The sequence below is a fragment of the Grammomys surdaster genome, unplaced genomic scaffold (genome assembly GCF_004785775.1).
Source record: "Grammomys surdaster isolate TR1022 unplaced genomic scaffold, NIH_TR_1.0 67, whole genome shotgun sequence".
Taxonomy (NCBI): domain Eukaryota; kingdom Metazoa; phylum Chordata; class Mammalia; order Rodentia; family Muridae; genus Grammomys; species Grammomys surdaster.
In genome coordinates this window covers 1,347,836-1,365,672 of record NW_021604569.1, presented here as the reverse complement: position 1 = coordinate 1,365,672, position 17,837 = coordinate 1,347,836, and the positions used below count along the sequence as shown (strand labels likewise).

At 40.1% G+C, this 17,837-nt stretch overlaps 3 protein-coding genes across 11 annotated transcripts in view; 2 read left to right on the top strand and 1 right to left on the bottom strand.

The window, feature by feature from the left end:
* Positions 1 to 7,346, top strand: part of Mtif2 (mitochondrial translational initiation factor 2) — a 19,780-nt gene extending 12,434 nt beyond the window's left edge. For both annotated transcript variants that reach the window (XM_028777455.1, XM_028777463.1), the window contains exons 8-14: positions 1,595 to 1,719; positions 3,066 to 3,270; positions 3,607 to 3,859; positions 4,333 to 4,473; positions 5,113 to 5,277; positions 6,464 to 6,604; positions 7,148 to 7,346. In XM_028777455.1, the coding sequence (XP_028633288.1) occupies positions 1,595 to 1,719; positions 3,066 to 3,270; positions 3,607 to 3,859; positions 4,333 to 4,473; positions 5,113 to 5,277; positions 6,464 to 6,604; positions 7,148 to 7,320 (1,203 nt within the window). In that variant the 3' untranslated portion in view covers positions 7,321 to 7,346. The remainder of the gene's footprint in view (positions 1 to 1,594; positions 1,720 to 3,065; positions 3,271 to 3,606; positions 3,860 to 4,332; positions 4,474 to 5,112; positions 5,278 to 6,463; positions 6,605 to 7,147) is intronic.
* A 511-nt stretch (positions 7,347 to 7,857) lies between these two features.
* Rps27a (ribosomal protein S27a) lies at positions 7,858 to 10,214 on the bottom strand. 2 transcript variants are annotated; one of them, XM_028777476.1, is made up of 6 exons: positions 10,151 to 10,214; positions 9,991 to 10,055; positions 9,510 to 9,564; positions 8,766 to 8,851; positions 8,349 to 8,480; positions 7,858 to 8,039 (listed from the first exon to the last, which is right to left on the bottom strand). In XM_028777476.1, the coding sequence occupies exons 2-6, from the start codon at positions 10,036 to 10,038 to the stop codon at positions 7,890 to 7,892; spliced, it is 471 nt and encodes a 156-aa protein (XP_028633309.1). In that variant the 5' UTR covers positions 10,039 to 10,055; positions 10,151 to 10,214; the 3' UTR covers positions 7,858 to 7,889. The 2 variants fall into 2 exon arrangements, with proteins under 2 accessions (XP_028633309.1, XP_028633317.1); XM_028777484.1 differs by lacking the exon at positions 10,151 to 10,214 and having other exon boundaries at positions 9,991 to 10,141.
* Positions 10,215 to 10,259: 45 nt separating this feature from the next.
* The window catches only part of Clhc1 (clathrin heavy chain linker domain containing 1), a 29,249-nt gene continuing 21,671 nt past the window's right edge, over positions 10,260 to 17,837 (top strand). For 2 of the 7 annotated variants that reach the window (XM_028778450.1, XM_028778457.1), the window contains exon 1: positions 17,050 to 17,128. In XM_028778450.1, coding sequence (XP_028634283.1) covers positions 17,050 to 17,128 — 79 coding nt within the window. Of the gene's footprint in view, positions 10,451 to 14,701; positions 14,963 to 16,907; positions 17,129 to 17,837 lie in introns of those variants that run through there. The other 5 variants (XM_028778433.1, XM_028778422.1, XM_028778425.1 and 2 more) reach the window with 5 other exon arrangements.

Genomic DNA, 17,837 nt, shown 5'->3' with positions numbered 1-17,837 from the left:
TGCTGTGCAGTTCTAGGTTCAGTGATGCACTGTGCTGTGCAGTTCTAGGTTCAGGTCTGACACTACCTTGCTTGGCGAACTGACACATGCCTTTAACCCCAGCACTCAGGAGGCAGAGGCAAGTGGATCTCTCTGTTCTAGGCTAGACCAGTCTCAAGACTGAGTTCCAAGACAGCCAGGGATACTCTGAGAAACCCTGTTATCTTGGGGGGGGGGGAATGAAAAAGAAGAAAAAAAAAAAGAAGGAGAAGGAGAAAGAAGAAAACAACCAGACCCTTAGCTGGCACGAGAACAGCAGGACCTCTTACCCATCAGCTCAGTCCTATCACCAGTTAATAGCCCTGACTACCCTGGACCTCAGTGTCCACAGGTTGACCTTAAACTCAAGGATCTGTTTGCCTTACCTCCTTCTCCCAGTGCTAGGATGAAGGTGTGCGTCACCACACCCAGCTGAGCTATGTGATCTGAGGAGCATCGTGTACATACACCACTGAAAGTGATCAGATAATCTCACCTAGCCTTATATTATAATTGAAGGCAACCCAGGGAGGCGAAGTAATTTTTCAAGTTTTCGTAGGTGGGTGGTTACAGAGTATAGTTTAAAACTCATGACTAGGCAGCTTCTTTTCTTATTATTTTTTAATAAGTAAGTAACACTTGGTTTACTTATTTCATAGGGTTCTTGAGTAGACCAATAATAGATGGAAAGGTTTGTTCCATTGAATAATTTTGAGATATAAAGTTGCATCATTAGGAAAGTTTGCAAGGTGGAAAAAAAAAACCAAAAAAACAAAAAACCACAGTTGTATCTGTATACAGTGGTTCATGTCTGTGTTCCCAGCATTGGGAGGTTGAATCACAAAGACTGCTCTGAACTCCAGGCCAGCCTGGGTTGTTCCTTAGTGAGTAGTGATTTCCAGGCAAACCTGGGTTACAGCATGAGACTCTGTTTTTACAAAATTCAAAATACATGCTGTGTAGTGTTGGTGTACCTCTTTAACCCAGAACACAGGTGGCAGAGGCAATCAGATTTCTGAGTTCAAGGCCAACCTGGTCTACAAAGCAAGTTTCAAGACAGCCAGGGCTACACAGAGAAACCCTGTCTCGAAAAACAAACAACAACCAAAAGAAAAAAAAAAAACAGATGCTGGCAGGAACTCTAGTTCCATAGAATCTTTCTTTGGCATCTGCAGCACCAGGACTGCACTGGGTGCATATACTTACATGCTTGCAAATACTAATTGCACATAAAATAAAAATAAATGAATCTTCTTTTTAATACAAAAAGAAAGAAGAAAGCCACAATTGTGGAAGCAGATAGAGGAGACAGAATTCAGTGAATGGAACATGTGCTTATCAAAGGTATTAGTCACCGCCTCTAGTGGCTGCCGGGTAGAATTGTTCCTGTAAGTATTTGTCCTCAGGTCAGGTTTGATTGCTGAAGGCTTGCTGTTCCTCTTCATTTTGTAAAATTGGTTATTTCATGACTTTCATTCTTAAAAAGAAAACTGTAGCTGTCCTAAGATTTATTTGGTCTTCTTACCCTGACATTTACCAATATCATTTACTGATATGTATTACCCTGTTGTTAAAGGGAGATAACCTGATGGCTTTGGCAGAAGCAACAATTGCTCTCACAGAAGTGTTGGAACTGAAAGCGGATCCCACGGGTCCAGTGGAAGGAACAGTAATAGAATCTTTCACAGACAAAGGAAGAGGGTAGGATTGCACTAAAATGGATTATTATTACTAAAATGGATTATTATTCTGGTTGGTTATTTTTGTGACTGGGTTGTATATAGTTTTACTGTGTACTCTTGGTTTCTGGGCCATACTTTTTAAAAAACGTGTTTTCAAAGTATTTCATTGCACTAGTATACTGAATACAAAAATGAAGTTGTCAGGAGACCAGCCACATCAACTGTCTACATGTCCCTAGTCACACTTTGATGGCTAAAGTAGTTAAATTGATTTGTTTTCTACTTACCATTGGCCCACATATTTGCATTTACAGATAGAATAACAATGAATTGGAGTGAAATATCAGTTGTTGCATTTTGGTGTCTAATTCTTTGGCTTAACCTAGGAAGCTCATTGTATGACATGTTCTTCTTGAGTGTCCTGCCCAGAAGCACAAGAGATTTTCTCATTGCTTTGTATGCTGTTAAGAGCTATGAGCAATTGCATAACCCATGTGTAGAATGAATTAGAAAGCAGGATAGGATTGAGCCAGGACACACTGCCTGTGGCACTTTCCCCCTTAGGTGCTCTGTTAGTGCAGTCACATGGGATGTGTCCGTTCATGATCACCTTGCTTCAGTTAGCAAGAGACAGGGCTCCCAAGTGTGGTCACCCGATCTTTCCTCTATTGAAAGACTTGGGGCTGCTTCTACATCTTTGTTTTTCTTCTACTCCTTGGCTGTTATGAAGAATACTTTGTTTTTATTTTTGGATTTTGTCATAATGAGGACAGCCTGAGGCCTGTCCCCGTGTGTTTACTTACTTCTGTAATCCCACCATTTTGAAGATTGAGGTTGGAAGAGTCAAGGCCAGATTAGTCTAGATTAGTCTAGTTTAAGAGACTGTCTCAAGAAACCACACTGAGGGGCTGGAGAGATGAGTCAGCAGTTAAGAGCACTTGTTGCTCTCGCAAAGGATCTAGATTTAGTTCTCTGCATTTTTATGGTGCCTCACAGCCTTCTGTAACTCCAATCCCAGGGATCTGATACCTTCTGAGAGCACCAGGCAAGCACATGGTGGACATATATACATGCAAGTGAAACACTCGGGCACATAAATGAATCTTAAACAAACCACACTGGGGGGAATAAAAAGCTGTGATTTCCCATGTTAAGCAAGTTTAGTGTGATAAATCCTTGGCCAAGTAAATGTCTTTATACTATCCAAAACTGCTTGAGAAGTTGAAAAGGAAATTAATCCTATATATTCATAGGTGTGTGTGTGTGTGTGCACATGTTTCATAAAGCTATTTTTGTTATATTTAACAAAGTACAATTGTGTCCTGATTAAGCTTTAAGAATTCTTACTTTTTATGTTCATTTTAGTCCTGTTACAACAGCTATAATTCAAAGAGGAACTCTGAGAAAGGGCTCAATTTTAGTTGCTGGGAAGAGTTGGGCAAAAGTTCGACTAATGTTTGATGAAAATGGAAGAACACTTAATGAAGCCTATCCCAGCATGCCAGTGGGAATCATAGGCTGGAGAGACCTCCCTTCTGCAGGAGACGGAATTCTTGAAGTAGACTCTGAGGTATTCAAGCCTAACTCCCTAATGTTAGACGTTATATGATGGCTTTATGTACCTGTGTATAATATTTGATGTTAAATAAGAGTGCTGACATTGAGATAGTTATAGTTTGTAAATGGTTATGGAGAGGACAGCATAACATTTCAGAATCTAACTAGTATTATAGTTTACAGATAAAGTTTTAAAACTGTTTCAGTTCTATATAAAATTCCTAAAATTATAAAATTAGTGGTTTCATACATGAAATTAAGCTGATTTCATAATGGGGAAAGCAGAAAGCCTTTAACCTAGCAGACACTGGTGTTGTTTCATTAAATCATGCCCGTCTTCCCTGTAAAGCCAAGGGCCCGTGAAGTTGTTGAATGGAGGAAGTCTGAGCAAAAAGAAGAAAAAGGCAAAGATAACCTGAAAATACTGGAAGAAAAGCGAAAAGAACACCAAGAAGCACATCGGAAAAACCGTGAGAAGTATGGCACTCTGAACTGGAAGGAGAGATCATATATAAAGTACCTTGAAAGAAAAGAACAGAAACCCTTAAAGCCCAAAGAAAAGGTAGAAAGGGACTCAAATGTACTTCCTGTAATTATTAAAGGTAATTTTTTGAAGGTTTTACAAGTATTTAAATGTTTTTTTTATTCTCATAATTCATATGGGACCCCTCTCCTTTAGTTTTATTTAGGGAGGGGAGAGTTGCAGTCTTGCTCTATAAGCCCAAACTAGCCTGGGCTTACTCTAGAAACCAGGCTGACCTTTCCTCCTGCCTAGCCTGTAAATGTCCAGGTTACAGATGTTCACTACCCCAGGAAACCCTTAATTGAAGTTGAAACTATTTTAGTGGTTTGATGTTCAATTTTTTTTTTTTCTGAGCAAGTATAGATTATATTGATTTCATTGCAAATGTATCTTAATTTGTATTTTATCAATTAGTTCTCATAATGCTAAAGTTAAATAAAAGTGATTTGATTTTAGTGATAAAGCCATTCCTGTCTTAGCTTTAAAATAGATTGCATTTTATATATCTGCCTTTTACAACCAATGCATTTTAAACTCTTGCTGCGCTTTTAGGTGACGTTGATGGGTCTGTGGAGACCATCTTGAACCTTCTGGATACCTATGATGCTTCCCACGAATGTGAACTAGAATTAGTGCATTTTGGATTGGGTGATATCAGTGAAAATGATGTTACCTTTGCTGAGACATTTGATGGTAAAGATTCTGTTAGCTGTATGTTAAACTGGGCTCTCTAGGTGATATTCTACATGTTTTACCTGTTTTGTGTTTGGCTGATCATTGGCCAGCATTCTCCTCTGTGCAGGAATATCGTAGCCCATCTGTCATGGCCACTGCAAACTTAGGAACTATTACAAGTCCCAAGTACTGTTTCTTGATTTGTTGTTGTTTAAAACATCATTATTGCCCTGGTCAAAGGGTGCAGTTCCAGGTATCTGTCACTCTTTGAGTGCTGTCAGCTGTTAGCAGTCTGTTTAGTACTTTACACCACCCTATGACCTTGTAATGCCAGCTCTAGGACAGTTGACTCCCCCTTCTAACCACCTCTGCCACCAGGCATGCATACACATTATACATGTAAGCAAAACATTCAAAATAAATCTAAAAAAAAAAATTGTTTTAAATCATTAAGAAAACATCCTTGTAAACAAGATGTAGTTTATAAAACTCAGTAATAAGTTAAATTACTAGTTTTCATGAAAGTCACAGAACTTCCCTATTGCTATGTAATTTACAAAGAAGGAAATAAAACCATTTGGATTTGACTTTCTGCCTCAAAGGTAAGTGACTGTAATGTAATGCTTGTGCTAACAGGATCTTATTTCTGCTTCCCAGGTGTTATTTATGGCTTTAATGTGGATGCAGGCAGTGCTATTCAGCAGTCAGCTGCACAAAAGGGAGTTAAGATTAAACTTCACAAAATCATCTACCATCTTATTGAAGATTTGCAGGAGGAACTAAGCAGCAGATTGCCCCACACGCTGGAGGAGTACCCAATAGGTGAGTGCTAACTGCTACTTTGCAGCATTTGAACTACGGCACTGTAAATAGCACCTAAAAAAGCAAAGCGTAAGAGAAATAGATTCACTGTCCCAGTACACAGTGTGTATTCTAGAAAAAAAATGACTACCATGAGTGAGAATTCACGGTGACTTGTAAGTCCCACACAAGTTACCTTAAGCCTAGAGGATACAAAAGCAAACAAAATGACTAAGAACTTGGCTCAAGTCTACACATGAACAGTGTTTATAATACAGGCTATCATAGAGGAGTCTTTGGTTTTGTCCTGGTATAATATATTGAAAGCATATAAAATACCAGATATTTTAAAGTATTCTAGAATATTCTTGGCCAGACTAAAGGCCAAACTTATTTTAAATTGTGAAATATTATGCTCATTTGCCTCAAATATATATAGTCCCACTTAAAACCAGTGACCAGAGTAAGGGAGTGTTATATAGTACCAACCCTAATAGTCCAATCCAATCTATGATCATGTTTTGTCTAGACTTGAAACAGGTTATAAAGTAGATTTTTCCACCTACATCAGGTTTATAAATTACATGTAGTTGTCATCTCTTATATCCTATGTAATCTGGACTAATTCTTGAATCTATCCTTTTAACTTTAACATTGTTCCCTTTTAAGATCTGGTTTTGCAGCTTGGGTCTATATAGCTTTATTTTAGGCTATTCTGACCTGCTAAATAGTATCACACTATACAAGAGTGTATTATGTTTTTGTTCCAAGAGCAATTTGGGACAGTTGAGGTTTCCAGAAATAAGTGGGCACAACAGGTATCACTACTACACCCAGTTAGCAACATGATCAAACTGCTTTGTTGTTAGACCACAGGTTACAGTTAGTGCTGCTCAGCATATTAAACAGAACCTGAAGTGACCTAGAATTCAGACATCTGCCTGCCTCTGTCTCCCAAGTATTGTGAATAAAGGTGTACACAACCATGCCTGCCTGGCAAGAGAAATAGAACTCTTTTCAGTCTATGCACATGTATGCTCTGTGCCCTGGAAGCCAGAAGTGGATGCTGGGTTTCCTAGGACTGGTGTTATAGATGATCACTAGCCACTATGCAGGTGCTAAGCATCAAGGTGGGGTCCTCTGGAAGGCAGTTACCTGTTACATGTCTGTATCTGCCTCCCAGCTCTTACACTGTTTTCTGCCTAAGGTGAGGCTTCTATACTAGCAACCTTCACTGTAACAGAAGGGAAGAAAAAAGTTCCTGTTGCTGGCTGCAGAGTTCAAAAGGGACAGTTAGAAAGACAGAAGAAGTTTAAATTAATCCGAAACGGCCAAGTTATTTGGAAGGGTAAGCAATATCAAAATCTATTTCTTAAATTGTACAGTCCCCATTGTGTAGCCATCCAAACCCTATGTCTGCATGTTTGACAATAGCCTTAGCTTACCCTCTAACTGCTCTACAGATAGGCTCCATCCCAATTAGGTCTGATAACACCCCGTAAAGTCTTTTGCTCTCCCAACATTTAACTCCTGTATTGTTTTGTCCCCATAACTGTGGATTGAACCCGAATGATCTCCAGACTTGCCTGCCATCTTTTCTTTTCTGGGTACTTCAAAAATAAAGATTTAGACTACCTTTAGAATGGGATATTTCAGATCAAATCAATCTTTTGGGATTCCCTGGTTAGGTACAGGGGTGGGGCACAGCAGGTAAAGGCACTTGCCACATACACCCTACAACTTGAGTTTAATATCCAAAACCCCATGAAGGTAGTAACCAAGTTGTCCTCTGACCTCCACAACTGCCATGGCACAGATCTTACACACTATATACCACTTAGTAGATAACTTGCTATTTGTTGAATATACTCACCGTGACTCTTTCTTTTAGGCTCATTAACCTCACTGAAACACCATAAAGATGACGTTTCAGTTATAAAAACTGGTATGGACTGTGGTCTTAGTTTAGATGAAGAGAAAATAGAATTCAAAGTGGGAGATCAAGTCGTTTGTTATGAAGAAAATAAAGTTCCAACTAAGACTTCTTGGGATCCAGGATTTTAAAAGCACATTAAAAATGGTAAAATGTATTGTTTTGGTTCCTTTATTTAAATGCAGGGTCCAGCTATCGTCTCCCAAGTGCTGAAACAGTAACTATGCACCACTATGCCTCTCTTATATAGAGGAAAAATCATGAACGAACACTGAAAACATTTAACAGCTCATGCACATACCAATACAGTATATTTCCTTATATTCCAGGCAGCACGTATCTCAGGAGGCTCTGAATCAATTAGCACTGTGAATTTATTTTTCTGAGTCTTATCTCTTAATGAAAGATCAAAGGGATGAGGAGGTAGCTTCTCAAGTCTACAGGATATTTCATACCCCCTTAAAGAATTCTGAACCAGGTGCTTCAGTGCCTGCCAGGAAAATCAGTTTATATTGGCTTAGACAATAATCTTACACATTACAGTGTAACTCTCTGGCTAAAGTCTTTGTCATGCAGCTGGCATCTCTCAGGTAGGAACCAAAAGGACTAGTAAGTCACATAGCCCAGGAAACATTCTTTAAATGTACAATAAAACACAACACTAAACATCAGTTCCTTCTTTTTATTAACTCATATACAACTACTTGTCTTCTGGTTTGTTGAAGCAGTAAGTCAGACAACACTTGCCACAGTAATGCCTGTCAAAGTGGCTACCCATGAAAACTCCAGCACCACATTCATCAGAAGGACACTCACGACGAAGTCGGCTGATTTTGCCATTTTCATCCACCTGAAAAACAAAAATTCACTGTAAGATGATTTCACAAAACATGTTCTTAAGTCTGATTTAAGTGACTCAAGCTCTTGATCTCACAGTGCTGATTTTTAGTGCTTTAAGTCGGTTCTGCAAATTAAAATCCTGTTTCCAAAGACTTAGAGCAGAATCTTAGAAGCAGCAGCAAAATGCAGTTTCTAATTATATAAACTCACTTAAATATCAAAGGGGAGTTCACTTTCAACTTATACTTCCAAAAGTCTATTGCTCAGGTCTTGTTCCAAATGCATCTGGCTTTGCTAACACTACACTTAAGTGGCTCACCTTATAATATTTCAGCACAGCCAACTTAACCTTCTTCCTCTTATGCTTATTCTTCTTGGGAGTGGTGTAAGACTTCTTCTTCCTTTTCTTAGCACCACCACGAAGTCTCAACACAAGATGAAGGGTAGACTCCTGTTAGTGGAAAAAGGAAACAGCAGCACTGTAGCATCAAAAATTCTGACTCCAGCTTGTCAAAAGGCCAGGTGTTGTTCTACTTGTCTGCTACCCCAGCACTAGGGAAATGGAGGCACAGGAATCCAGTTCAAGGAGGCCCAGAGGTACAGGAGACTGCTCTCCAGAAACCAAAAAGAATCAACTACCCACCACATATTTTAAAATCAGGGACAGCTACAGTACCCATCAGGTGTTAGTGGATACACTACTGTTCTATTTCTGCATGTTTTCCCTCAAACAAACCTTTTGAATGTTGTAGTCAGACAAAGTACGGCCATCTTCCAGCTGCTTACCAGCAAAGATCAACCTCTGCTGATCAGGAGGAATTCCTAATTAGAGGAAAAAATATTGGGCTCAACACAACAAGGTACATGCCCCCTATCTATAGATGTATCAAATAATTGCTATCCGTGGTCACTGCCTTAGTAGCAACTTTTTTATTCAAGAGTAAAACCCTGGAACTTTGTAAGCCAGGCTGACCTGGAATTCAGAGATTCACCAGCCTCTGCCTCCTTAGTGTTGGGATTAAAGGTGTGAGCTGGGCCACTGCCCAGCCTAAGCATTCTTTTTTTTTTTTTTGTCTGTTTTTCCGAGACAGGGTTTCTCTGTGTAGCCTTGGCTGTCCTGGAACTCACTCTGTAGACCAGGCTGGCCTCAGAAATCCGCCTGCCTCTGCCTCCCTGGTGCTGGGATTAAAGTCGTGCGCCGTGTGCGCCACTGCCACCCGGTTCAGCCTGAGCATTCTTAGGAGTTTGAATTGATTATGCCTGAACATTTTATAGTCTTTGTGAATCAGTAAGCAGGGAAAGACTAACTTGTTTAAAAAAAATTGCCTTGCAGAGTTCCCAATCAGATAGCCTATCACCACTCTCAGGAATATTTTATTTTCAAATGCATGTAAATCTGTTAATCTGTCTTCTACCCTAAGAGCAAACATGTCTAGGTCATACAAGCCAGCAATTTTTCCAGTGACAAAACTTTACTTGCCTTCCTTATCCTGGATCTTGGCCTTTACATTTTCTATAGTGTCCGAGGGTTCAACCTGCAAGTTTTGATATACGTAGTTAATATACAGTTACATAGTAAGAAGCTAGAGCAGTCATCTCATTAAATGCTAACTTTACACAAAACAAGCGAGATGAGCTTCAGCTAATCAATGAAGACGGCACAGCGGGCAACCTACCAAGAGTGCTACAATCCAAATTTGTTCCCAGACCAGGGCGAGCGAAGGCAGGGAAGCACACGATCGCGTCTGCCCGCAGAGAAGCTTCTCCCACCACATACCCTACATTTCGCCACTCCGGAGAGAGCAGAGAAACCGTACCGCACCGAAAACAAAACTTTGGCGTTTGCTAAGCACCTATTCTCAGCTCAAAGACAAGCTTCAGAACTCAGACTCAGAAACGCGCTCTCAAACACTGAGGGCCACAGTCGGGCCTTGGCTTCCGCAACGCCACCTGGCCCGTACCTCGAGCGTGATGGTCTTCCCCGTAAGGGTCTTCACAAAAATCTGCATCGTGGCTGCAGCTCCACCTGCATTCGAAAAGAGACGGATTAGACCCGACGACACCGGTGAGAGCGACGCGTAGGGCCACTAGACAGAGCCAGGCAACAGAGCACACACTCACCAACGATGGCGGATCGGAAAGGAAGAGCCTAGCGTGGAGGACGGGGTCTCCCGGCCGAAGGACCCGCCCCTTAGGCGGCCACGCATGTGCCTGCGCCCTGCAGCTGAATCGTGGCTGTCTAATGCAGTGCCAGACTAGCTTGGGCGTTCAATTTCTCTACGCTCTTTTCAAATTTTGGTTCAGAATGGTCTCAAAATGGTGTGTTCAACTAAAAATGCCTCAGAAGGCTTTCTTATACAGCCGATGCAATTAATAGGGGCTTTCTTTTAAAGGGGGCTTGTGGAGCATGAGAAAAGAGAGGTAAAACAAGTCTATCTGGGAATTGTAGTTTTACACCGCTCTCTTCTTGCTAGAACTACTTGTCCCAAGATGCATTTCCACACTTCCGGGATCCCTGATTACAATGTCTAAGCTGTGGAGTCAGGGTTAGGAGAGAGTCAGGTGAGGACTTGGGCATGAGACCTAGTGATTTGCTCGTGGTTGGGGCCTCTCCGGAATGCCCAGGAGGAAAGGCTTAAGGGCTAGAACGACATTTGGGGCTGAAGGTGTCTATCAGACCTTAATGAGGAGCTGGTCGGGGTATCCTCTGGCAACTCCTAGGCACCTGAAGTGCGGGGTTCTGCCTCTTCCAGTGTAGCCCCTTCCTTGGTCCTTCGCTATCCTCTCTCCGATCCGAAGAAGCTTTTGAGCCTCACGTGCCTTTCTAGTATGAAATGGTTAAATGTATTGGAATTTCATCTTTTCACGTTTTAAAAGCCATACAATAAGGGAATCTGCAGAATGGTTAGTCTTTGACTACAAGCTTGCATGTGGGGACTGTCCATCCTAGAGAAAATAGGAGCATGTGCTCTCGGAGAAACTTGAAGCTGTTAGAAGCTGGCTGTGCCCTTTCCCAGCCCCTTCCTTCTCCACCTCACAAACCCAGTGCCCTTTCTAAAGCACCCTCTCAGTATCTTTTCTTCCTATCCGTAAGCGTAGGCGTGCTCCGTTTTCTTATAAAGAGGATCCGTATCTTCCTAATAATCTGTTTGCTCTTTCCTCATGTTAATCTAGTTCTGCCTCCAAAGTACACATTTTGAAAAGTAAAAGTGGGGGGCTAGGAGATGACTCAGTAGGTAAATGTTCGATATGCAAAACCCTATGTTGGAACTCCAGCACCCACTTTAGAAAAGGCTGGTGTGCCTAGCGGAGTCTTTGACATGGTAGGCCAACAGAGACAGGAGACTCCCTGGATCATTGCCCAGCAGGTTCAATGAGAGATGGGGAACATTGACACTACCCACACCCACATGACACACATAATTCTTAATTTTTTGTTTGTTTGTTTGTTTGGTTTTTTCAAGACAGGGTTTCTCTGTGTAGCCCTGGCTGTCCTGGAATTCACTCTGTAGACCAGGCTAGCCTCGAACTCTCGAACTCAGAAATCCACCTGCCTCTGCCTCCCAAGTGCTGGGATTAAAGGTGTGCCCCACCACCGCCTGGCTCACATAATTCTTAAAATAAGACAGGGCTTCTGAATGGCTCATCAGTTAAGGGAGTTAACATCTGATCTGGAGTTCCAACCTTGAGAGTCAATTGGTAGAGAAAACCAACTCTAGCAAGTTGCCCTTGGACTTTCACAGGACTCCCTACCCCCGAACTAACTAAATGCAATAAAAATTTAAAAATTAAAGATAGACTGATTCAAATAGACCACACACACACAACTCAACACAACGTGATCCTCCTGTCTCCACACATGTACCCACACGAATGTGAACATAAACAGAAAAGTAAAAAAAGTGATGGTGTTATCCTACATCATTCAAATATTTTACTTTGAGGTTAAAGGTTATCTGAGCATGTGTAGGGCCCTAGAACTAATATTAAACACTACGAAGAGTAAAATGTGAGCTAGAGAGATGCCTCAGTGGTTAAGAGCACTGACTGCTCTTCCAGAGGTCAATTCCCAACAACCACATGGTGGCTTACAACCATCTGTAATGGGATCTGATGCCCTCTTCTGGTGTGTCTGAAGTCAGCTACAGTATAGTTATATACATAATAAAATAAATAAATATATACTAAAAAAAAGTTTGTTACCTTCAAGTAAGAGGAACAAAGACAAAACATAAAAAGATAGTTTTGTCAGAGAGAAAAAGTTGTTGGCCCATTAATAGGCCACCAAAGGAACTTGGGTTTCCACTACTACTACTCAGATGTGAGCACACATGCCCCAGTGATCTGCCCTTCCCCTGTCTTTTAACTTTGTTACTATTTGCAATTACATTATCTGTACTTTGTCTTACCAGATTGTAAGCTCCAAGGAGCCAGGACCCTATTTTACTTATTGCTGAATCCCTAGCAGTAAAATACTAAATAGACATCCAATAGTGACTGAACTAATGAGTAAAACAAATTGATTTTATATTTGAGAACACTTTAGGCCAATGATATGGGTCAAAAAGCTAATGCACTTGCTGTCAAGCCTGCTGATCCAGTCACTGGGACCTCCATGAGGAAGAAGAACCGACTTCCATTGTCCTCTGACCTCTATATGTATACCATGACAAGCATGTACCCCCACACACACACACACACTAAGTGATTTTTTTTTAAATTAAAGAACACTTTAAGCATACATTACTTATGACTTTGCTGGGACTACTTTATGTCTTCTTGTAAATTGACTTTTTGTTATCCAACTCATCAAATCTATTGTGCTGTCTCCTTTTTTTTTAATTTTTAGTTTATTTATTTGAGATAAGGCCTTTCTATGTAGCCTTGGCTAGCCAGGCTCTCACTATGTAGACCACTTGGCCTTGAACCACAGAGAATCAGCTGTTTTTCTGCCTCTCAAGTGATGAGATTAAAGATATGCACCACCATGGAGACTGGCGTCCTGCCTGATTCATGTTTGTGGTATTTATAGCATGATACATTAGTTTAGATAACTGGTTATCAGCTATATTGCCAACATATCATAAAATTAATTTAAACACTTATTCAAAGTATCATTATTTATAGTAGTAAAAGTTCGATGGCTAATGGGAATGGTTAAATAATTAGTGGAATCCCATACCATGAAATACTATGCAATAAATACTATCATTAGAGCTCTTTGGGAAAAAAATTACACATTTTATCATTTTTGACACAGAATCTAACTATGTAGCCCTAGCTGGCCTGGATTTTACTCTGTAGACCAAATTGGCCTTGAACTCACAAAGATCCAACTGTTTCTGCCTCTCAAGTGCCAAGATTAAAGGTGTGTCCCACCACAGCAGTAGTTTAAAATTTTTTCTTCTCTGATAGCTTCATATATTTAGTGAGTTTTAGTTTTTTTCATTATCATCCTGTCTCATCCCAACTCCTCCCACTGAAACCCTTCTTCCCAACAAGGCCCTTTCTGCCTGTTTATGTGTGTGTGTGTGCGTGTGCATGTGAGTGTATGTGTGTGCATGTGTGAATGTGTGTGTGTGTATGTGTGTGTGTGTGTGCTTTGTCAGCATTTATGTCTGTTGCATCACTTTCATGCCTGGTGCCAGTGGAAGCCGGAAGAAAACATCCAATTTGCTGGAACTGAGGTTAAAGATGGTTGTAAGTCACTATGTAGGTGCTGGGAATCAAATTCAGGTTCAATAAAAAAGTAACCAGTGCACTTAACTGAAAAGCCATCTCTCTAGCCCCAGAAGTCATGTTTTGTTGTTGTTGGGGTTTTATTTATTTATTTATTTAAGCATGTGGTGTATTTTTGTCATTTTCGTAGTGAAGGCAGGAAGGAGAGGTATTCAAGGTCATTCTCAGCTACATAGGGAGTTAGGGTTGCAACAAAGCCTATCTCTAAACAACAATTTAAAACAATACACAAGTCACCGAATTATGGCCATTGTGTGGTGGATGAGTGTCACAGGGCTAGGCAGACACTGAGGTAGAGAAGTATTTGACCTTGTTTGTATCAGCAAGAAGCATACACAGTCATCATTCACCAGATGAAAGAAATAAAATAAACTTTTGGAAGAGTGAAGTCTCGACTACTTACTGTCCATTTCACATACTTTAAAAGAATGAAAATGTGATATAAAATTTTTAAAAGAGGGCTGTGATATTTCTCAGTGGTAGATTGCTTACTTACCGTGTTCTAGACTCTGATTTAATCCCCAGCATTGTAAGATACATGGTGAGTTTGTTTTTAAGTGTTGAGTTGAAACCTAGGAAGCTATCATTTAATACACATGATGGGGTCTGCTTGGTTTCCAAAGGGAAGGGAGTTCTTTTATACTTGATCAGCATTCTGGCAGGGGGCCTTGGGTGGAGGTCAGAAGACAGCTTTGTGGAGTTGGTTCTCTTCTCCCACCTTTGTTTGGGTTCTGGATCTCCAGCTCAGGACTTCAGGCTCTTGCTGAGCCAGTATATCAGGAGACTAGCATAGGCATTTTAATTCATTGACTGAAATATTTACCTCAATAACAGATCTCTTAATGTTTTTCTGAGACATACATATTTTTAAATTGACTTTTGACCTAAGAGTTTTAGGCCTACACATTAACTGATTGTCATGTTTTCTTTCAGGTTCACTAAAGTTTTTTGGCTTTGTTGCAAAAGGAGGTCAAGGTTTAATTTTTCTCCAGTGAACAAGCTTGCAGATTAAGATTTATGTCAGTCCAAGAAGTGAACAAACATGCAGTTCTCCCTCCCATCATTAGTAGAAATGACAAGGAGTTTTTGGAAAGCATACAAAGATACATAATTACAGAAACCAAAAGAGTGGGTTGCAACGAGGAAGGACCTGCTGATGAATATTATGCCATATACCGAAACGTTTTCGACAAGGTACCATGATGCTCTTGAGTAGGGCATGTCTGACCATTGCTTTCTGGATGCTAGTTTGCAGGAGTTCATCCATTTTTTTTTCAATAACTTGGTTGTACTCTCTGGTAATCATTTTTACCATTTCAAGTGAAGGTGCTAATTTGCTAGAATTTGCATTGTGAACAAGAACTAGTATTTTATGTTCTGGGTTTGTTTGTGGTATCAGTAAAATCTTGGTTTGGATATGATATGGCATGTTAAATTGAGACCTCTTAAGCCAGGTGCTATGCCACATGCCTGTCATCCCAGCTGATAGGGAGGCTGAAGCTGGAAAATCCTTTGCAGTCAAGAGTTGGCAGCCACCATGAACAACATTATGACATAGAATCAACGAATGAATCAGTGAATGAAAATTTATCTAAACAGTTTAAGCCCTTTTGGAGGTCTAAATATGGTGATATTCCTTTGCATTCCCCACTCTAATGCTTTTCAGTATATTAAAAATGGTATCTATCAGTGTTCTATTGAGACTGGGTCTTCTAGCACACTGGCATGGTCATTGATCATGGAGTCGCTGCGGTTGTATTGACTACTCACTCACGTACTTGAGCTGGATTATTAGAGCATGTAACAGGAACACGTGAGATAAAAGATGAGCAAGAACAAGTATCAGAGTACTTAATGTGGAAAGCTTTTCCGTATGAAAGGGCCCTCTTCGCAGTGGACAGGTGGTGGTTATGGCAAAAAATTTAAAAAGCACTGTATTCCTCAGATACCTTTTTCTGGTACTTGCTGCAGATTAATGACCTCTCTAGATCTCTTGTGATAACATAGATGTCTTCCTGGATAGCTTTCTTTAGATACTATTTAGCTAGGAAAAAAAAATCTCTGAAACAAAACACTTGTGGGGGATAACACACCCAAGAAATGTAGCAGAGAAAAACAAGCATAATCTCAGATTTCAGAGAAAATTTTGGATCAATTACTTTTATTCCCTATATATCATCAATATTTGAAATACAAAGTTTTTTGTTTTGTTTCTTAACCTATTTAAATTTTTAATAATTTATTTTTGTATGAATGATGAATATGCAAGATTAAGAAAAAATAGCCCTAATAAAGGGGCATGTGCTGTGCTCCACCACCCCCTCCCTCTCCTCCCTGCATGGAAAGTGTCCTTTCTGAGGGCACTTAGGTTTCTTTGTTAACCTTTCTACTGTTCTTTTCCTCTGTTATCCTTCCTGATAGATGCTTTGCTTACAGATTATTGGAAACCATGACCTTATATGATGTGGACTCTTTTCACAGTTGTTTTTGACAAGTTGAGATGCAGTTAGGAGCTCTGATCTGGTTTCCCTTGTGAAGGTGAATGAGTTCAGACTGCAGTATCTCAGTGGGGGGTGGAGAGATTACTCAGTGGTTAAGAGCCTAAAGTGCTCATCTAGAAGACCTGAGTTAGATTTCTAGCACCCGCAGCAGGTAATTAGTTCATAGCTACAACTCCAGCTCTAGGGGATCTGAAACCTCTGATTTCTTCAGGAACCTGCACTCACATGCACACACCTATACACAGACACACATACAAATCATTAAAAGTAGTATAAAAATAACGTAAAAATTAAGAGACTAGGTTTCAAAGGAGTAAGAGATGATATATAATTAAAAGATCTACAGTTGAGAAATGTAGACCTAAAAAAAAAAAAAAAAGAGAGAGAGAAACGTAGACCTAGTATTACATCAGTTCATGTCTCATGTACGAATTCATACCAAGTATAAGAAAGCCTTTCTCATAGCCAGGATCGCAGTATCTGCATAGTGACCCACGGAGAGCGTATGCTTGGTGGTTGTTGTTTTTAGTGCCTACTCATGTTTAGTTTGGTGTAAGATGTTTATATGTCTAATAATTATGTTTCACCTAAAAAATAGCCTGCTTAAAAGGCTTTTGATCACCATATCTTCTGTTAAGTTCAGTGCCACAGACAGAAAAATCGTATTTCAGGTAATAGACTATGTCAATGCATACAAGTCCATTCTTACTTCAATCAAAAAAGAATATGATGCCTTTATTGAGACAATAAAGAAAGGCCGAAGAACTGCTTTCTATCTTCATGGAAAACTTAAAGTTTTGGCAGCAGAGCCTACAGCATTGGTGTATCACCAGAGAAGAGCAATCCAACTTGAAGCAAAGTGAGTGTGTCGATAACTAGCCAGAAAGGTATCGTGCTATTGGGTGATAATCAGTGAGTCTTTTTTTAAAAAAAATTACTGTTTTCTTTATGTTATGATTTTGAGACAGGGTGTTTTAGCCAAAGCTAGCTGTAAATTCACCAGGCTCGTCTTGCTCAAGGCTTCCAGCCTTCAAGTTACAGGTTACAAGATCATACCATGCCTGCCTCTAATTAAAATGTTATTTTAAGCTACATTTTATATTCCCTTCTCCTACCAATTATTATATATTTCAAGTAAAACTATTAATTTTGCTTAAGGATTGAATGACCCCTCTTGGTATTATGAAGGTACATTGTAGTGTCATAAAAGGGGGGGAGTTATTGCATGCACGGGAGATTTGACAGTTCACGTTCATGATACCCACAGCGCTTAATCAATGATTCCAGCAGTAAGAAACCCACCAAGGAGACTAGAACCTCCTTGAAAACAATTTAAAAAAAAATTAGATTTCACTATGTAGCTCTGGATTACCTCAGATTTACAACAATCCTCCTGTCTCAGCCTCCCAAATGCTAGTTTCTTGTCTTCAGTGTGGTCTAATAATACTTTCCACTTCTGGCCTCCAGAATGAAATGTTACTTTAAGTCACCAAATGTGTAATAATTGTTGCAATAGCCCCCAGCAAAATGACAGTTCCTCTTCCTCCCTCCCTCCCTCCCTCCCTCCC

Excerpts from the sequence above, each read along its gene's own strand:
- Rps27a (XM_028777476.1), bottom strand. The coding sequence starts at position 10,038 with ATGCAGATTTTTGTGAAGACCCTTACGGGGAAGACCATCACGCTCGAG. Across the intron at positions 9,565-9,990 it reads GGAAGACCATCACGCTCGAG|GTTGAACCCTCGGACACTAT; the intron begins GTACGGGCCAGG and ends CAAAACTTGCAG. Across the intron at positions 8,040-8,348 it reads CTGTGCTGAAATATTATAAG|GTGGATGAAAATGGCAAAAT; the intron begins GTGAGCCACTTA and ends TTTGTTTTTCAG.